Source organism: Dipodomys merriami, unplaced genomic scaffold (assembly GCF_024711535.1).
Source record: "Dipodomys merriami isolate MVZ:Mamm:240054 unplaced genomic scaffold, mDipMer1.0.p SCAF_85, whole genome shotgun sequence".
In the NCBI taxonomy this organism is placed as follows: Eukaryota; Metazoa; Chordata; class Mammalia; order Rodentia; family Heteromyidae; genus Dipodomys; species Dipodomys merriami.
The window spans coordinates 2382354-2402368 of NW_027206457.1; the positions used below are offsets into that span (position 1 = coordinate 2382354).

The 20015-nt window shown below is 39.6% G+C and overlaps 1 protein-coding gene and 1 pseudogene across 4 annotated transcripts in view; one reads left to right on the forward strand and one right to left on the reverse strand.

Annotated features, from left to right (window-relative positions):
* Window positions 1-20015, reverse strand: part of Tent4b (terminal nucleotidyltransferase 4B) — a 61667-nt gene that overhangs the window by 13621 nt on the left and 28031 nt on the right. For all 4 annotated transcript variants that reach the window (XM_070011941.1, XM_070011944.1, XM_070011943.1 and 1 more), the window contains 4 exons: window positions 7867-7990; window positions 5807-5853; window positions 4201-4321; window positions 2572-2679 (listed from right to left, as the gene is read on the reverse strand). In XM_070011941.1, the coding sequence (XP_069868042.1) occupies window positions 2572-2679; window positions 4201-4321; window positions 5807-5853; window positions 7867-7990 (400 nt within the window). The remainder of the gene's footprint in view (window positions 1-2571; window positions 2680-4200; window positions 4322-5806; window positions 5854-7866; window positions 7991-20015) is intronic.
* LOC138820223 (SIN3-HDAC complex-associated factor pseudogene) lies at window positions 14386-14995 on the forward strand (annotated as a pseudogene).

Consider the following 20015-nt stretch of genomic DNA (forward strand, 5'->3'; position numbering starts at 1 on the left):
TCCTTCCTGAAATTCACTTGTTATGTAAGACAGTGACATAACTATGTATTCATATATATCTAAATGTATGTATTTGTGTGTCTTAAAAAACAAAAAGATATTCAACCAGTGGGATGTTGAGGGTTTTCTTGGTTGGCACTTCCCTGTATACCTGGTCCTACAGATAGATACTGGGAGGAGAAGAGTCTTGTCCACTGTCTTTCAGAATGTTCAGAGCTCCACCAAGCACCCTGGAAGTATAATCTTCAGACTAGGGACACAGAGGAAACAACACAGGCCCAACCCAGGAGGAGTCTCAAAGCCATTCTGTGGAGCCAGTAGGATCACTGGAGATATCTTATCTGAGTGTTTTCTACACTTCCTACAGTGACCACATACAGCTTCAAAAAGAAAACGCTTGGACTTTTTGCAAATTATATCAATGCAAGCAAGCATGAATGAAAACAAAAAAGAACTAAGCATTTTTTAATTAATTATGGTTGAAATCAGACTAGATATAGTCTCTTTTTTTTTTGGGGGGGGGGGTCCGGTCATGGGGCCTAACTCTGGGCCTGGGCGCTGTCCCTCAGCTCTTCAGCTCAAGGCTAGCGCTCTACCACTTGAGCCACAGCGCCACGTCTGGCTTTTTTCTTTTTGCTTATGTGGTGATAAGGAATCAAACCCAGGGCCTCATGCATGTAAGGCAAGCGCTCTACCACTAAGCCACCTTCCTAGCTCTAGATACACTCTCTTTTTAAAGATCCTCCTACCTACATAACCCATGTAGCTAGGATTACAGATAAAAATCAACATGTTAGGGTTTGTTTGCTGAAATGGTCTTGCTAACTTTTTGCTCAGGCTGGCCTTAAACTACCATCCCCTCCCAATCTTCATTTCCTGAGTAGTTGGGACTTTAAGCTTAAAACATTGCATCTAACCAATTTAAAGTTTCTTTCTTTCCTTCCTTCCTCTTTTGGAAGTACTGGGGTTTGGACTCAAGGTCTCATGCTCTGGCTCTGTATTCTTGCTCAAAGCTGGTGCTCTACTACTTAAGCCAGGCTTCTACCTTTTTGCTGGTTAATTAGAGATGGGGGTCTTAAGGATTTTTCTGCTTGGATTGACTTTGAACTACAATAATCCTCAAGGTCTTGGCCTCTATTGTAATCCTAGCACGAGCCACTGGTACCTAACTTAAAGTTTCTATTTAGGAAAAAAGAAATAAGCGACTCAGGCCTGTAATCCTAGCTACTTGAGAGCTGAGATTAGGAGTAATTTGAGATTAGAATTGCAGTTTGAATCTAACCTGGGCAAAAAGTTCATGAAAACACCATTTCAACCCACAGCTAGCTGAGTATGGTAGTATGTGTCTGCCATCTCAGCTATGTGGGAGGCTGAGATTAGGAGGATAAAAGCTCCAGGCCAACCTGGACCAAAAAAAACTGCCAAAAGCCACCAGTCGCTGGTGGCTCTCACCTGTAATCCAGCTACTCAGGGGGCCGAGAAGTCAGGTAATAAGTACAACGGGTGAACAAATGCAGCAGTAGTACTCACTAGATACTATGTTGAGAATGAACTATACAGCTTATAGGGAAAAACTAGGAGAGAGATGGAAGAAGTGATTGCCCAAAAAGAAATGTACTTATTACCTGACTTCTGTAACTGTAACTCCTCTGTACATCACTCTTATAATAACAATAAAAAATACACATACATACAAAATAATGGAGCTGAGGATGTTGGCAGGCTCTTAAAGTCCTAGTACTCAGAAAATAAGAGGCAGGAGAATCTCAAATTCCAGTCAGCCTGTTTCACTTCAACAAAGCAAATGAAAACAAAACCAAAGAAAGATAAATAGAAACTGTGCCCCTCCTGAAGAAAAAAATTATGAATGGATAGAAAAGATATTACAGATGTCTCTTATCTTCCTCCAAGAGAACATCCGCACTCTGTTAAGAGTGTGCCCTTGCCCTTCTGTCTGTCAGCTTTTTGTCTGTGTGTCTGCTTGTTTGCTTGCTTACCTAGTCAATAAAGCTTCACCAACTTTTCTCACCAAAAAAAAAGAAAAGAAAAGAAAAGAAAAAGAAAAGAAAAGAAATTACATAAGCCAAAGCAATGAGCAGTTTAGCTTAAGGAAAGTTGGCAGCTGTTTAAAAATGTTTTGAAAATGAGGCTGGCAAATTCTTCCCTGTCTTGGACGAAAACCGGAACAAATAAACCACAATACTACAAGAGAAAAACAAGAAAATCTGGAGGCACTTTACAAGGGACCCAGGGATTTGAGGTGTTTTCCAAGGGATGCTCTTAATCTGAGTTTGTAAAAAAAAAAAAAAAAAACCACAGGCATCAACCAAGAAGCACCAGCTCAGCCTGCATGTCCCTAGAGCACAGAATATCTTCCAAAGCATCCCTATCTTCACTCTCACCCCAGGTCACATACACCACAATGCTGACCATGACAGGCAGGTTCCAGGGAGGCAGAACAGGCATAGAAGGAAAAAGTGCTGGTCAGTAGTATGCATGTAAAAACTAATGGACTCAGGACAGAACTCCATTCCCTACACTTTCACCCTAGGCTCCCACAGAGGCTCTGACCTTGGTAAAATCTTTGATGAGGTCTGCTGCCCTCACGCCATTCTGGACATTAAAGCTGATATCAACTTTGACTTCAGTAAAAGAATCTGTTAATTTAATAATAGGCACCTAGAAAGAGAAGGAAGAGAAGGTTAAAATATTTCCCCTAAGTTAAATGACAAAATCAGGTGACAAAAGGTGACCAGGCATTATAACACTAATGATCTGGCTACCATGTGCCACATTCATTTGCTATTTTTTGCTGTATACACTTAAGATGGACAGCATACCAAAGCAACTACTACCTCAAACAAATTAGCACATCTATTATATTAGTTATGTTATGTTAATACAGTTGCATTAATTCAGAATTTTGATTAATTTTTAAATTATATAATGCTTTGGAGAACAGCTTCCAACTAAGCATAAGGTCTAGAGTTATCAATGTTAGGCGCCAAAAGTTTCATATTGCCAAACTGTTTCTACTAAAAACTGCTAGGATCCTTAAGTCATATAAAAAATAACCCACTTGCATTATTGGCCATTGTTGTACGTGGCTCAAAAATCATCTTATAAAATAAGATAAAATCTAAGACATTCTCAAATGAAAACCGATAATTAATAGGCTGTATTAAGATTTCTTAAAATATTCTACCTGTACCATATGCTAGCCAACTGTTTGAAGAATTGGGTCTCCAAATTAACAGGGTTTTTGTTTCTTTTTTTAGAACTTGTGATCAAACCCAGGGCTTTGCATATGCTAGACAAATGTTCAACCTGAGCCACACTTGTGGGTGTATGCACGTGCATGTGTGTATGTGTGTTCACAAATACACACATACACACACATATATTTTTTAACAGTGCTGGGTTTGAACTCAAAGCCTTGTGCTTGGATAAACAGGCAATCTGCAACTTGAGCAATGTCATCAACAACTAACAACTTTTCATAAGAAAAAAATACAAATGTTTGCCCTAAAAATACGTAATGTGCAAAAATTACTATTATTCTATAATGAGCTTCTATGCAAGTTAAAAGGCCATTCTAGCTATAGCTAACTTATAATTTGATTTACACTCTCAATTATACATTTTTTTTTCAAGAATGCAGAACAAGACAGAATAGAATGGCAAAATCTGTGGGATTATCAACTACTTAACAGAAATCTGTACTTATACTATTTAATGCTTAAAATCTCTACAGGTGTATTATGTGTAAAAAAAGAAAAGTTGAGTATTACTGCTTAAAGAAAAGCACAGCAAGTGCAAGTGCAAGTTCATTCTTTTTGCAAACAACATGTTATATGCACAATCACTGTGGCATTCACAGAGTGGAAGAATCAGTCATAAGCCAAGTGCAGGTAGCTCATGCCTATAATCCTAGCTACTCAGGAAGCTAAGATCTAAGGATCACAGTTCAAAACCAGCCTAAGGCAGGAAAGTCTGTGAGATGCTTATCTCTAATCAGCCAAACTCCAGAAGTAAAGCTATGGTTCAAGTAGTAGAATGCTAGCCTTGAGCAAAAAAAGCCTAGACCCTTGAGTTCAAATCTCAGGACTGGCAAAAAGATACCCTAAATACTCCCCAAAATTCAAGGTCAAACTTCCTGTGTGATAACTGGAGACTGAAGATGCAATGACAAGAACTTACAGTTGCCTTGTCTAGAACCTTCACTGAGTCTTCATCTGCAACTTTGTGTTTCCGAAGGGCTTCTTCCAGGGTCCACAGGGGCAGGTTCTCCCATTTCCCAAACACCACAAGATCGATATCACTAAGCACAAAGAACACATGAAAGTTTTGAAAAAGCAAGAAATGATTCCTATTTCAGTTGACATTCAAGTTAATCCATGAGAGCCTATTTCCCTCCCTGCCCATTAAGTCCAACATACTGATGGTGACAGGTGTTGATTTTAGCAACCTCTTCTCTTCAGGGATTTCACAAGGACTTAGGAAATCAGGTGATTCTGGCAGAAATAAACCTCAAAAATAATACTGAGTATTTCCTTTAAATAAAGGCTTTTTTTTTCTGGTGGTAGACTTACGGTTCTATTATCTGAGTGAGTTTAATTATGCCCAGCAGTAAGTGCAAGCACACTCTTCTTTCCATGTATACAGATAATCTCCAAAAGGGTATGTGAGAAAAATGCTATGAGAAGATGTTCCACCGAAGACCAGGGGACTCCGTAAGATTAAGACTTTTCCTTCTCTTTACTTTCATGTATTTCCAATCTGAACCATGATGATTGTATGACCTATTCCTATTTTAAAATTATTTTAAAAAATTATTTTGGGTGATTTGGGTCCTCCTGAAACCCAGAACTTAAATAAGGAAAAATACTAATGTACTTGAGTATGTTATGGCTGCTATAGGCCAAGGCCAGCACTGGAAGAATGGCCTTTGCTAAATTCTGTCCAGTCCAGCATACTGTGAGTTGGGGGAAAACAGATGAAATCAAATGGAAACATTGCCACCCAGGCTGTATACCAAGCAAGCCTTCAGTAGGAAACGGGACTAGGGGCCTGGAAAGGCCAAGACTTCCCAGAAAGTGATGATATGGTTTGAACTTCTGAGTCAGGATGCTGTGACAGCAGCTAACTGCTTGCATTCTGAATAAAAAGGAACCCTCCCATCCTGGAGTAGAGACAGCAACTTGTAATAACCCACAGTCCATAAGGACAGCCTATCAGCACCTAAGTGTCTGGCTTAGTCACAGGACTGAGCAGACCTCTGCAATATAGTCAATTTCTAGTTCCATTGCTATGCGCTCCTTTTCATCTCTGTGTCATCTCAGTCTTGATAAAGACCATCACATGCAATATTCTACTCTAAGCAATATTAAGTGTGATATAAGTACATGAACCTGTTTTTAAAATCTTACTATTCTGTTTTCTAATTGTGTGTGTGTATGTGTGTGTGTGTGTGTGTGTGTGTGTGCGTGTGTGTGCTGGTCCTGAGGCTTGAATTCAGGATCAAGGTGTTGTCTCTGAGCTTTTGTGTTCAAGGAGAGTGTTCTACCATTTAAGTCATAGCTCCAATTTCTTTTTGGTGGTTAAATAAAGATAAGAGTCTCAGGATTTCCTGCCTAGGCTAACTTTGAATCACAATCCTCAGATCTCAGACTCCTGAATAGCTAGAATTACAGGCATGAGCTACCAGCACCCAGCTCTGTTTCTAATCTAACACATACATTCAACAGCCGAAATTACTACACTATAGAAAATGTACAATCTCTAGAAAGTCTATAAATGTACTAACCTAGTAGGTAAATACAGGCCAGTTTTAAAGCTTCCAAATATCTGGACCTGAAATAGAAAAAGAAGGTATTAAAGCATAAGGCAACATGCTATGGAAAAAAGCACAGGCTTCTGCTACCCTCTACTGGCAATTTTTGGTAATACATTAGCATTTTTTCTGACACCATGCTTTCTCATAATGCAGATATTCTGTATCCCCCAAGTAGACATTCTGAATACAGTTATCAAAATTTCAAATATGAAACATATAGATTAAAATAATGTCTAATGTTCCCTTCTCCTGGAAGCACAATCACAAATCTTAGTTTGTTTTTGGATCTAGAGTTCTCACTAAACCAGATCACTTCAACTGTAGCCATCTTCACAGAGAACTTAAGCACTTTTACCAAGCATCATGCAGTGGCCTAACTGGGACAAATTTAAGCCATGGAGAACAGGGGAAATCGGACAAATATGTGTATGCTTGTAACTGCAGTGAAGGACAAGACTCAGCCTAGCACTGAAATGGACTGGAAACCTGACCACAGCTTCATAATCTTCTATAAAAAGAGAAAAGAATGGATAACCATTAATCTCAGAATGAGGTTTCATTTACATGGAGTTCTCATCCTCAGCACTACTACTGTTTAGCACAGCTCTTTGCTGTTCACTGTAGTATGCTTAGCAGCCTTCTGTCTCAACCCATTAGATGCCAGCAGTGTTTCCAAGCCATGACATCACAAGACACTGCCACAGTTGCTGTGGAGCAAAATGAGCCCAGTACAAGGCAAAGACAATACAACACAGCATTGAGTAGCTGTTCAACAAAATGCCTCTCCCTCACCTACAGCTTCATACTCAAACCCTTCTTTTCCAACTGGATAAAAATCTCCCTGGCTTCTCCTATACAACCTCAGGGCAAAGTCTAAAGAAAAGTTATGAAGCACAAAGTAATGAGTTCTGGAAGCAGTCCTGGACAACATTCTGTTCACTGGCTGGGGATTTACCAAGAGATAAGGAGCAGGCCAAAGAAGAAAAAATACTGCTTCAAGAGAGGCAGAAGAAACCAACCACATAAAATGAAATGACAATGTCAGTAAATATGTATATGTGCATGTGTGTATACATATCCTTGTGCATGCATATATACTATGTAGTTTATTCCATTATAGTGTTGATAGTAATGATTATGATCTTAGTGTTGCCCTTTTTTTCCATTCCTTTGAAAAATATACATCTAATAAGGAGAAAGAAGCAGAAATGATGTAGACCTGCACTTGCCTAAAACAAGGAACTTCAAACAACAGAATAAATCCAAAAGGTGACATTTTCATTCAGTTGTAAACAATGGTAATATTTATACTGGCAGGCTAGATTAAAGTAAAGGGTGTGGGTGTGGGTCCTGGGGCTTTAATTTGGCCTGGGTATTGTCCCTGAGCTTTTTGGTTCTATGTTAGCACTTCACCTCTTATGCTATAGCTCCACTTTTGGCTTTAGGGTGATTAACTGTAGTTAAGAGTCTTACGGGGGGGCGGGGGAGGATGGGATGGGAAGGAGAAACAAAGGAAGAGGCTACAATGCTTGATAAGAAATGTACTCATTATCTTGCCCATGTAATTGTAACCCGTCTGTACAGTATTTTCACAATAAAAAAAACTAAAAAAAAAAAAAAAAAAGTCTTACAGACTTTCCTGCCCAAAAAGGCTTCAAACTGCAATTCTCAGATCTCAGCCTCCTGAGTAGCTAGGATTACAGGTGAGCCACCAGCACCTGGCTAGTAATAGGGTTTTCATAAATAACATGGAGTAACAGACTACCACACCTGACACTGATGATTCCTAAATTCAGTTCATGTTCATAGTTGCTATTTAGCACTTGGTGGTGAAGTAGAGAAATGAGTCGAGTAATTAAATAATTCTAAAGACTGCATAAAATTGTTTGCCTTTAAAATTTAACTAGACACTAATTCTACAAAAGCACATATATTGCATGTGAGATCACACTGCATGAAACAGCAATAGTCAAGCCTCCATCCAGGGTAGGGGACGTCCCCAGATCCCTGGCTCTGGGGCCGGTACTTACATCAGCGCTGGGCCAGAGCTCCTTAATCACACTCTCAATCCTGTTCACCACCTCCATCCTCATCTTCTCCTCTTCTGGCCTTGGAGACATGTATTCATAAAAATCACTGATTTCTTCATGCAGACTAAAGAAAAAGGAAAAAAGTTAACATGAGCAAGGCCAAGCTAATAAGTCTGTTCTGTAAGTAACCTTCTCTAAGTCTTACAATAGCTTTCAGCTAATAATAACCTAATGTTCACAGACTGTTACCTTATTTTAATGCTATAATTAATGCTAAGCTAAAATGGAAATATAGGTAATTTAATCAAAAAAGCCCAAATAACTATTAGGAAATTCCCCGTGTAGCTGGGTGCCGGTGGCTCACAAATGTAATCCTGGCTACTCAGGCAGGAGGCTGAAATCTAAGGATCACAGTTTGAAGCTAGCCTGGGCAGGAAAGTCTGTGAGACTCTTACCTCCAATTAACCAGAAAAAAATCAAGAGTGAAGCTATGGCTCAAGTGCCAGAGCACTAGCCTTGAACAAATAAACTAAGAGACAGTGACAGGCCCTGAGTTCAAGTCCTAGTACAAAAAGAGAGAGAGGGGGAGGGGGGAGATCCTGTGCTAAACACTTACTGATCAGTAGTGATTAACAGGAAAAAACAAAACAAAAACAAAACACCACAGGCCCTGATTTCTACCTTTATACTCACAGTCCAGCAAACACAAAGCAAAAAAGCACTGAACCCAAAGGGCATAGGCAACTTCCCGCGGGTGACACTGATCCTCCAAAGTCCCTTCCTCTCAGTGAGCAAAACAGTTTGTCTTTTGTTGCTTAATGAATTAAGTGTCAAATGAACCAGCCAGCCAGCCAGTGAGCCCCAGTAGTGCTAGGAAAAGAATGGCTGGTAGGTGAGGGAGGGTGTTGTGAGTGAGACACAGGTTTTTAAACTCAAGAGTTCTACAGGCAAATCAAAAAAGAAATCTCAGGAGAACCAACTTTTCCTTGGTATACTTCTGGGGGCCATAGGGTCTCTAGCTTCCAGTGTTCCAAGGCCGTTTTATTGGAAAGGCTCCCAAGGTTTACCAGATTCCTTACAGGGTGCAGGAATGGTGGTCTGAAGGCCAAATAAGACCTGTTAACTCATTTGGTACACAATGGGAAAGACATGTATGCTTCTAGTCAGCTGCCTGAGGCTGTCTTCCTATATCGACAGTTTTGTACGGACCACAAGTTATGTTACAAATATCCAATGGTACTTGGCAGGAGAAAGGTCACAAACAACAGTAAAAGAAAAGCTGTGAGAAAGTGGAGAGTGGGCATTGTGCTTTGGCAAGGACTGACAGCAGGAATGAGGACCACAAGTAAACAGCAAAACAAACAGCTTGTTTCTTTGCTTCAGAAACAGCTTGCTATGAAGGATCAGTTTGTTTGTAAAGCAGAACTCTATAGAATTTTTGCATTCTATCAGTGGGAGAAGGTAACAAATTTGGCTGCAGTCTACTCTACAAAGGTGTTCTCATACATTTTCTTCTTCAAATAAGTCGAAAGAAATTTAGTCCAGGGCTGGAAGTGGCTTAGTGGTAAGTGCTTGCCTAGCATGCATGAAGCCCTGGGCTCAATTCCTCAGTACCACATAGACAGAAAAAGCTGGATGGGCGTGTAGTTCAAGTGGTACAGTGCTAAGCCTTGAGCAAAAGCAGCTCAGGAACAGTGTCCAAGCCCTGTGTCCAAGCCCCAGGACAGCAAGAGAGAGACAGAGACAGAGAGAGAGAGAGAGAGAGAGAGAGAGAGAGAGAGAGAGAGAGAGAGAGAGAGAGAGAGAGAGAGAGAGAGAGAAATTTAGTCCAACTTCTACTAGTGTTTCAGTTATAAGAAACTGGGTAGGATCCATTCTCTAAAACTCAGCTGAGTGCATCTACTCAGTCAGTCCTAGGATGAAACAGCTTACCTACACAGAACCCATGCCCTGAGTAATTTCAAGAGGAAAATTCATCTAAAACTGTTTTGTGGCAGGTACAGTGGGCAAGTTCCACTACAGGCAGGTTCCAAGGGGACAGAGAAACTGCTCAGAGTGGAAGTGCTTGCCTTGTAGGCAAGGAGACTCAAGACTTTACAGGTGTAAACAAAGAAACCACATGACCATGAAGCAAATAAAAGGGATTTCCATACTGGGGATTAGGCTTTCTACCAGCACATTTATTTGGGGTGAAATTTACAGATTTAAAAATAATTTCTTAAGACAGGAATGCTCTAAGGACAGTGGTGGAGTGCTTGCCTAGTACACCTTCCCTTCCAAAACATACAGTACCCTAAAAGCTGAGGGAAAAATGTCCCATTGATTATTTTTCTATTTTAATTTGTTTCCCCTGTGGTGCTACAGATTGAACCCAGAGCCTTGTGCATGTTATGCTACTACACTATCAATGAGCTATGTCCCAGACCTTGGATTTTTCAGCCAGAGCCTCTGGAGGTTTTAACCCAGGCTAGATCAAATTCCGAATCCTTCTGCCTCTGTCTCCTGAGTTCTGGGATTTCTGGCTTGTGCCATCATGCCTGGCTATTTCTTTTATTGAAGTATATCCACCATATGGGAAAGGAAGTAAGCAAAGAGGGAGGGAGTAGAACTATTAATGAACAGGAGACCCTATCTCAGGCCTGCTAAGTCCTCTTAAACCAAACACAAACCTCACTCTGCCTAAATGTAATTACCTATATGTAAAACATACAGGTAATGGACTTATACTCCAGTTTTTGAACAGTTTTGAGCTGTTACATGGACATTATCATGTAGTCTGTTTCCAACAGTGCTTATCTAGATGCTAACAGAACACAGCAGGAATTAAATTGTTTCTGGAGCAGTAGTAGGCTGGTACACATGAGTACCATGAAGACTAAATAAAGGACAGGAACCAGAGAAACTGTGTAAGGTTGCTTTCACATATTGATGTAACTTTATGACTCTGAAATCATCCAAATCTGAAGAAAAACCTCAATTTCTCCCATGTTTGGGTGGGTCACAACCCAGTGAGATTAATTAGTAAATCTGCTGAACACTACGTACCTAATCCCAAAAGTTCAGCCCAGCTTCATACTTAGTCAAATGAAGTTGTAAGATACTACGATTCTGCCAACTTCACACACAAATAAAACACTGCTCTGTGACATTGCAATATGTACTTGGTCTTTGTCCCCATTTCTTGGCATACAACTCCTAAAGTTTCTGGCAATCATACAAGCACTGAGAGTTTCTGTCTATGTTAATGACTGGCTTAGCTGACAAGTAGGTAGCTCTGGGATGGGGATAGGAACAGAATGTTGGGACTTTCAGCCCCACACTAGGACCTGGAGGGAAGGAGAAAGGTGCCTGACCATCAACAGCTCCTATCTTAACCATGCTTACACACAAAAACAATTTTTTTAAGGACTGGGTTCAAAAAGTTTGTGGACTGGGGGACATTGGGGACTCCAGGGAAGATGGACAAGATGGACAAATACCCATGTGCTGGATGGTACATCCTACCTCCTCAGGGACAGGAGCTCCAGAGCCGGAGTCCTTTCCCAACCTTGTTGTATGTATGCTCCGCTCCATCTGGGTAATTTTTATTTGTGTATCTTCTTCCCCTCACCCCCCAGTCCTGAGGCTTGAACTCAGGGCCTGGGCACCACCCCTGAGCTTCTTTTGCTCAAGGCTAGCGCTCTACCACTTGAGCCACAGCACCACTTCCAGCTTTTTCTGTCTATGTGGTACTGATCAAACCCAGAGCTTCATGCATGCTAAGGCAAGCACAATACCACTAAGTCACATTCCCAGACCTGATTTATTTGTATATCTTTTAGACTTGTTTTCCTAAATTTTGTGAGTTGTTTTAGCCAATTAGCTGAAGCAAAAGAAGGGATCGTGGGACCCTAAGTCAGAGATGACCTGCTGAGAAGCAAGGATAAAAGAACCTGGGGCTTGACACTGGAAGAGGAAGTACAGCTCAGTCCGTGTGGGATCTGGTGTAGTCTCCAGTTCAGTAGTATGAACTGATCTAAATTCAAGGACACTGGACTGCTTTCTGATGGAGGACTGACAGGTGTACAAAACCTAAATGGTATATGGGAGAGACCCCACATTTGGCCAGAGGTGTTCTGTTTTGTTTTGTTTTGTTTGTTTTTTTGCCAGTAAAGGGGCTTGAACTCTGGGCCTGGGTGCTGTCCTTGGGCTCCTTTTGCTCAAAATATTAAAAGGTTAAACAAAGGCTAAGGATATAGCTCTGTGGCTAAATGCTTGCCAGAGCAAGGCCCTCAGTTCCATCTCCAAAAAATAAAAACTGATATACAAAAAAACTATTTATACTTATATAAAAAACAATGTATGTAAGCCTAGGTTGACTACACTTTTTAAAAACTATCAACAAAAAAAAAACACATAAATTTACCGAATTTGGTAAATTATAAACCAAAAAAAATCCCTAATAACATATATACCAACAGTGGTGACTCAGCCAAACATCTGCAAAGAACTGTAATTGTATACCTATCATTTTAAGTCAGAGGGGTGGTCACTGTGCAAAGTCATTTGAAGTGACAAATGTCAGTTTCTTAATGCTTGTCCATTACTCTCAATATGAATGCACTATATAATTCTGTCAGTAATCCCTGTCAAGCATTCAAGTTGCTTCCAATTTTTGCTCTGCACATATATCTGTTAAATCAACTCCAATTTGTTTCTAAGAACAAATCTGCAGAATGACTAGTTGAAAGGGCAAGGAGAGCTTTGATCAATGTTCCTAAAATGCCCAGCACTAGAAAGATGTTGACAAACTGTCCCACAGAAATGTCTAAGGGTCCTTCCTCAATCTCCACATGAGTGAAGAAAGTTAATTTTATTTGATTCTCCTCATTCTTGTGCAGTTTCAGTTCATTTCAATGAAATATTAATCTGGAATTACCTCAGTAGTTAAAAGAGCATGAGCTAGAATTTCCAGTTACTAGGTCTGGTGGGGCAAGTGCTTCCTCTCCTCATGCCTGACACCCCTCCCCTACAACGAGAACCACAATTTTGGATTAGTTTCTGTAGGGATTCTGTAGGGATTCAATAAGAGTAGCAAACAGTAACTTAATAGCCCATGAGTTATGAGCTGCCCCAGCAGTGTTTTCCTCAATCTGCTTAACACACATAGCCTTTGATAGCAAACAAAATAAAGTAGCAATCTACATAATACTTTAATTGATCAACCAATCAGGGATTACAGAAAGACATTATGTTTTCTGGAACTATGTAAGATTTAAAACACTGAAGATTACCCCCTATTTTGTGATTATAAAATTATAAAATATTGTGTCCTGGTTTATATTAAATCAGACCAAATCTATCTTCTTTTAAGATTCATTTGTGTCATTTATCCATTTCTCTTAAAATCTGCTATTACAGAAGTCATTAGCAAGCACATCTCATGTAAGAAGTATTAAGTTCTACACTATTTCTTCTACTCCAAGTAAGTCATGGAGTGGTAACTTTTCCATAACAGTAATGCAGCAGGTCATACAGCACTTTACCACAACAATGCATATTCATCAACCTTGTAAAGATAATCACTAAAGGCGCCTTGTCCCTGAAAATAGCCTGAGACCTATGTATAAAGTAAGATAGCTACAGATAATTACCAATTTTTCAATGTATGTTATTTTTAATGTAAATAAACATATTTTGGAAGATATTATAAACAACTTGATATTTTTAAGAGGCTCTATAATTATCTCACTCAGTTTTTACTAATTAAAAAATAAAAACTGAGTTTTACAAAACTTTCCTCTCTAAATGCTAAAATGTTAATAATGATAAAAAAAATATGCTACATTACTGCAGCAGACACAATAAAGCCCTCATTTGGTTTTCACAGCTCAAAGCCATCAACATGCATGTGCCAACTGCCCAGCATCACTCCTCCTGGAGTCTAAGCTTGGGTTCTGCTAGCAGCTCATTCTGACTACCTTACCACTCTCTCAGTCTCAATGCAGTTCAATATAACCTTGTCAAGAGCTAAGAAGTTTCTCCAAAAGAAAAGAGTTTATAGTTCTGGTGTTTTGAAAGCTGCATGATGTGACAAGAGATCCTTCTTTACTCCTTATCTGGACTTTGGGAAACTACTTCTAGCTCCTGAAGAGCACTTCATTTTGTTCAAAGAGCACTTGTTCTCTGATTTGAACATCCATAATAAAAGAAAAAGTTACTAGGAAATCTAAACTTTTGGGGAGAAGAAAAAAGGGTAGCACACAGGAATGGAGGAAGAAAGGGAGAGCAAATGTAGTCATTGTATTCAATGTACACTTGGTAAAAAACTGAACTATGCAACTTGTGGGTAGAGACAAGAGGGGGAAATTTTTTTAAGAAGTTAATTATTAGTTACAAGATTTATGACCAGACAAGGCAGTTGGCAGTGGGGGAGCAAGCGCTTGCAGGGAGGTTTGGCCTGGGCAGTGCAGGCTGCACCTTGGGACGTGATTGCACATGGACTGGCTGCTTGTGGAAGACTTTTACCTAGAAGAAAAGATGTTTGGCTTTCACAAGCCAAAGATGTACCACAGTACAGAGGACTGCTGTATTTGCAGAGCTAAGTCATCAAGTTCTCAATTCACCAACAGTAAATGCTATGAAAAGGATTTCCAGAGCTGCTTTGGGCTGCATGAAACCCATTCTGGAGATATCTGCAATGCCTGTGTTTTGCTTGTCAAAAGATGGAAGAAATTACCAGTCAGATAAAAACAAACAAACAAAAAGTAGAATCATGTGGTAGATGCCAGAGCAGGTCCTAGTGTGAAGACTACCTTGAAACCAAAGAAAGTGAAAACTCTATCTGGAAACAGAATAAAAAGCAATTAGATCAGTAAACTGCAGAAGTAATTTAAATGTCACAGTATCACCTCAAGTGCCTCCAGAGCTCCTTGTAATCAATCAGATGAGGGCTCAGATACAAAGATGGCTTCCGGCTCTAACAGGGCGCCAGTTTTTTTTCCTTTTTAGATCTTACATATTGGAAAAGACAGAAAATGTGTTGTGGGATCATGTACAAAGGCCACTTTGGGGCAATAAGAAAGCAGGTGCTGACCAGCCTGAGGAGCCAGGGCCAGAGCCGCTTCCCATCTCTACTCAGGAATGGTGACTGAGACCCACGCAGAAGCCATGGTTAGTTTGTAGAGACCACAAAGCAATCAACTGACCTTCTTCTTTTGAACTTGGATCCCTGCTCTTCTGCCAAAAGACATTTTCTAGAATAGTTTTTTGTTTTTTTTTTCTTCTTAAAACTTTTTACTTTATTGTAAATATGCTGTACAGAGGGATTACAGTGACATCAGTAAGGTAATGAGTACATTTCTAGTCCAACATTTTTACCCCTCCTTTTCTCCTACCATCCCTTCTCTCTCCCACCTCCCTCACTCCTCTCTCCCCCCAATACGTAAAGTGCATTTCCAACATAGTTTCTTGTGAATATCATTGTTGCAATAGGTCATCCTGTGTCCTTCTTTCAGAATTTTGTTATTCCCACTTACCCTCACCAAATTAGATAAATGTATATATAATATTCAAGGTACCTAAATCAAATACAGTGACAAAAGGGATATGCCATAGGAGAAAGAAGATACATAAGAAACAAAAAAATCACATAGTACATTAAAAATAACAACAAAAAACCCTCATGTGTCTGTACCTTGGAGTTCATTTTGTTGAGCATCATTATATATGGTCATATTTACATAACTTTTGAGCTTTTCACATCATGTGATAAGGTTAGCCTAGACATATACCAAAATTCCAATTAAGGGAAACCATGGGACCTATATTTCTTTGGGTCTGGCATACTTTACTCTAGAATAGTTTTTTGAATTTTTCTTTACCCTCCCCAGTCCCACAAACACTGAAGGCAGTGTATACTTATTAGAAGAAAAAAAAAAGTGTACATAATATTTAGGATGCTGAATGTTTCATAGGAAAGCTGAATGATGCTGTAAAGTGATCTTTAAGTCTGTTTTTTAATCCCCTTCTAATGAATAAAATTAGTGTAAATTCAGGGGACAGAGATGGGATTCGTTGTATGAAAAACTATTGTAGTTTCAGTCTTTATTGAGTAGCTGTGGTTGGGAGCATTTTCTTCAAAGGCAGGATGCACTTGTTTTCTCTCCTGAGTCCATTTGTAATTCAGTGATGTGGCTTGGCCCTATATAGAGGTGGCATACTTAGGTCTTGCTATGGTTTTGAATACTCAAATCTATACTACTGATTAAACCAGACAGTAAACTTTGTGATGCAAGACAGCTTGATGGAGGAGACATGTCTACATACACAGGGAGCTTGACTTTATATGCTGCATTTTTTGTCACCTCCCATTATTTATACTGGATAAAGGTTTTAATTTATATATAAGACTGAAAGCAGAATTCAAGCTCCACATGTGAAAATGGAAGTCTGTAGGGTAGGAGAGATCCTTAATGAACTAGTGCCAAATCATTAATGCCAGGCTATGATTTTAAATGGTAAACTAGCTAAATAAAAGGTGCAAGATCTTCAGGATAGCACAGAAACAACAACAACAAAAGAACCCATTCCCCTAACTCAGAGAAAAACCAATGGCAGGCCCAAACCTGGAAACCAATCTACTTACTTGAACACAACCACCAAGAAGACCATATAGGTCTAGCTCTCCTTGGGCATCTCTGGCCTTTAAACTCCAGGACTTATGTCAATGACCCTGAGTTCTCAGACCTTTGATTTCAGAGTACAAGCCAAATAATTAGCTTTCCAAGTTGAGAACTTCAGACATGGACTGGAGGTACATGGTACCAGCATCCCAGGGTCTCTTAGCAGCAAACATTCTACTGTGGGAATACTTAGCCTTCATAATCATATGAACTAGTTCTCCTAATACATCTATCTAGTACCTACTGGTTCTGCCTCCCTGGAAACCCTTCACAAACACAGATTTTGGCACTGCAAGTAGAGTTGTTATTGTAACAAATACCTGAAAATACTGGAGGCAGCTTTGGAATGGGGTAAAGGGCCATGAGTAGAAGAATTTGAAGGAATAGACTAAAAATACCTCAACTGGTCATAGCTGACCCAAGCACTCAGGGTACCAATTTTGGTCTCTCACCTCAGCCTGAGTCCCCACAGTCATGACCAGCTATTGCAGTCAATTCAGCAGTTGCTTTAGGCCTAAATGTGGACTTCCAAGAAGGTGACTGTGGTCCACAAGTGAAAGAACAGGAGGCTAAAGCAGGCCAAAGCAACAGCACAGGCTGAAATAGAACAGTCCCTCCTACAGAGGGAAAGAGTTCAAGGCCAGTGAAACTGCAGTGCTGGGTCCCATGCCAGCTTAGCAGTAAGTGGAGAAGAAGACCCAAGAAAAGACCATCCTCTAGACCTACTTCCAGCAAAATGGAGATGGAGTCCTGAATAAACTGTTGGCCTTCGTGTGCAACATACAGTCAGAAATCCATGAAAACATATTTAAATGGACAGGATGAGAGAAGTGCCTTTCCCCAGTTTGTCACAGTAGATGCTCTCATGGAAAAAACGAAAACGCTAAGATTTAATGAGTATGTTAACTCTGTTTACCGCTGCCTTTCAGTTCAAGCAACATGTATCATTGTTGCTTCTTCTTTAGATCTCATCGGAACAAACAAGTCAATAACAAAAAAAGCATAACTTTTTAAATGAAGAAAATAATTTTTTCCATTATGCTTTCTTAAAGGCTAGAAGCTTTATCTATGGAAAAGTAATAAGTACTAATTTGTAACCTATACAACACAGCAGCCAGTCTTTTTTTTTTTTCTTTTTGCCCATCCTGGGTCTTGAACTCAGGGCCTGAGGGCTGTCCCTGAGCTTCTTTTGTTCAAAGTTAGCACTCTACCACTTGAGCCACAGTGCCACTTCTGGCTTTTTCTGTGTTCCATTCTGAGGAATGGAACTCAGGGCTTCATGTATGCTAGGCAAGCACTCTACCACCAAGCTGCATTCCCAGCCCCAGCAGCCAGTCTTAAAGTCCATTTTGGCTAAGGGTTAGAACAATGAATACTAGTATATTTGTCTTTTATTGTTTATCTTAATCAAAAGTATGAGATGATAGGACTCAACTCATATATTTTTCTTTGGGATACTGAAATCACTTAAAGGTAAAACCTTTTGGTGGTGTAGCTCAAACCTCTAAAAGAAGAAGAATAAACCAAACCCCAAAGTAGTAGATAGAAAGAAATAATAAAGATTAGGGCATTAATCAAAAGGAATGGAAACTAAACAAACTATACAAAGAATCAATGAAACAAAGAGTTGATTCTTTGAAAAAAATAAATAAAACTAAGAAGCTCCTAGTTAATTTGAGCAAAAGGACTTAAGAGATACAAAACAATAAAATTAGAGATGAAAAGGGGGAGAAAAAAAAATCACACACACATTAAAAAAAAAAAACCACCAAAGAAATCCAAAGGATCATGAGGGTACATACTCTGAAAACATATACTCAAAAAGCTGAACCAAAGCTGGGCTTTGGTGGCTCACACCTGTAATCCTTCTCAGAAGGCTGAGAAACACAGGTCCCATGGCTTCCCTTATTTGCAATAACTAGTATACATCTAGGATAATCTTACCAGACAAGCAGAAAAGGTCAAAAGCTATATACATATGGCCATATAAGATGATTCTAAGTGAAATGAACCCCAAGATAGGGACACAAGGAGTTTTTTCTTTGTTGCTGTTTTTTAATGTACTATGTGATTTTATTTTTGTTTCTTTTGTATGTTCTTCCTCCTTTTATAACCCCTATTGTCACTGTATTTGATTACGGTGACCTACATCTTATATATACATTTTTCTTATTTGGGGAGGGAAAGGGAAATAATAAAATGCTGAAACAAGGATACAGGTCAACACTGTGTTGAAAACAAACTTTACATCTTGGGAGGACTTGGGGAGGTGGGGAGGGAAGGGATAGTAGGGGAAAAACAAAGAAGGAGGTAACAATGCTTGATAGGAAATATACTCATTACCTTACTCATATAACATAACCCTTCTGTACAATATCTTTACAATAAAAAATATTAAAAAAAAAAAAAGAAGGCTCTGGTAGAGCGCTTGCCTTGCATGCCTAAGGCCCTGGGTTCGATTCCTCAGCACCACATAAGCAAAAAGAAAAAAGCCGGAAGTGGCGCCCACAGAGACAAGCACTAGCCTTGAGCTGAAGAGCTGAGGGACAGCGCCTAGGCTCAGAGTTCAGGCCCCACGACCAGACCCCCAAAAAAAAACAAACAAAGAAATCCAAAGGGTCATGAGGGTACATACTCTGAATAAAACATACATTCAAAAAGCTGAACCAAAGCTGGGCTTTGATGGCTCACACCTGTAATCCTACTCAGAAGGCTGAGATCTGAGGAACAAGTTTCAAAGTCATCCTGGACAGGAAAGTCTGTGAAACTCTTATCTCCAATTAACCCCTAGAAAACTGGAAGTGGTTTTGTGGCTCAAAAGTGGTAGAGCACTAGCCTTGAGCAAAAAAAGCTCAGAGACAACCCCAGGTCCTAAGTTCAAGCCACACATAGACAAGGGGGGAAAAAAGGGATATAAACTACTTAAACAGAGATAAAGCAATGAAATTGAAGCAGTAATAGAATCTCTCAATAAAGACCAGGGCTAGATAGTGTCAAGGCTGAATTCTACCAGACCTCCAAAGAACAGAACTTCCATGAAATAGAAAGAAAAAAAAAAAAAAACAATTGAACTAATTCTATGAAGTAGATATTATCTCATTCCAGAGATAAAAGGAAAAAAAGAGAATTACAGACCAATTATCACAGATAATGATACTAAAAATTCTCAATAAAATATTTGTGAATCAAATTCAGTTAACACATCAAAAAATTCACATACAGCATTCTTCTTTGCTACTCCTCTAGTGTCCACTACTTTCACAGCTATTCTTTCATTTTTTTCTGTTTGAACTCGGGGACTAGGCAATGTCCCTGAGATTTTTCCACTCAAGGCTTGTGCTCTACCACTTTGAGCCACAGCGCCACTTCTGGTATTCTGGGGGTTAACTAGAGATAAAGAATTTCACAGACTTTCCTGGTCTGACTGGCTTGGAACTGCGATCCTCTTATCTCAGTATCCTAAGTAGCTAGGATCCTAAGTAGCTA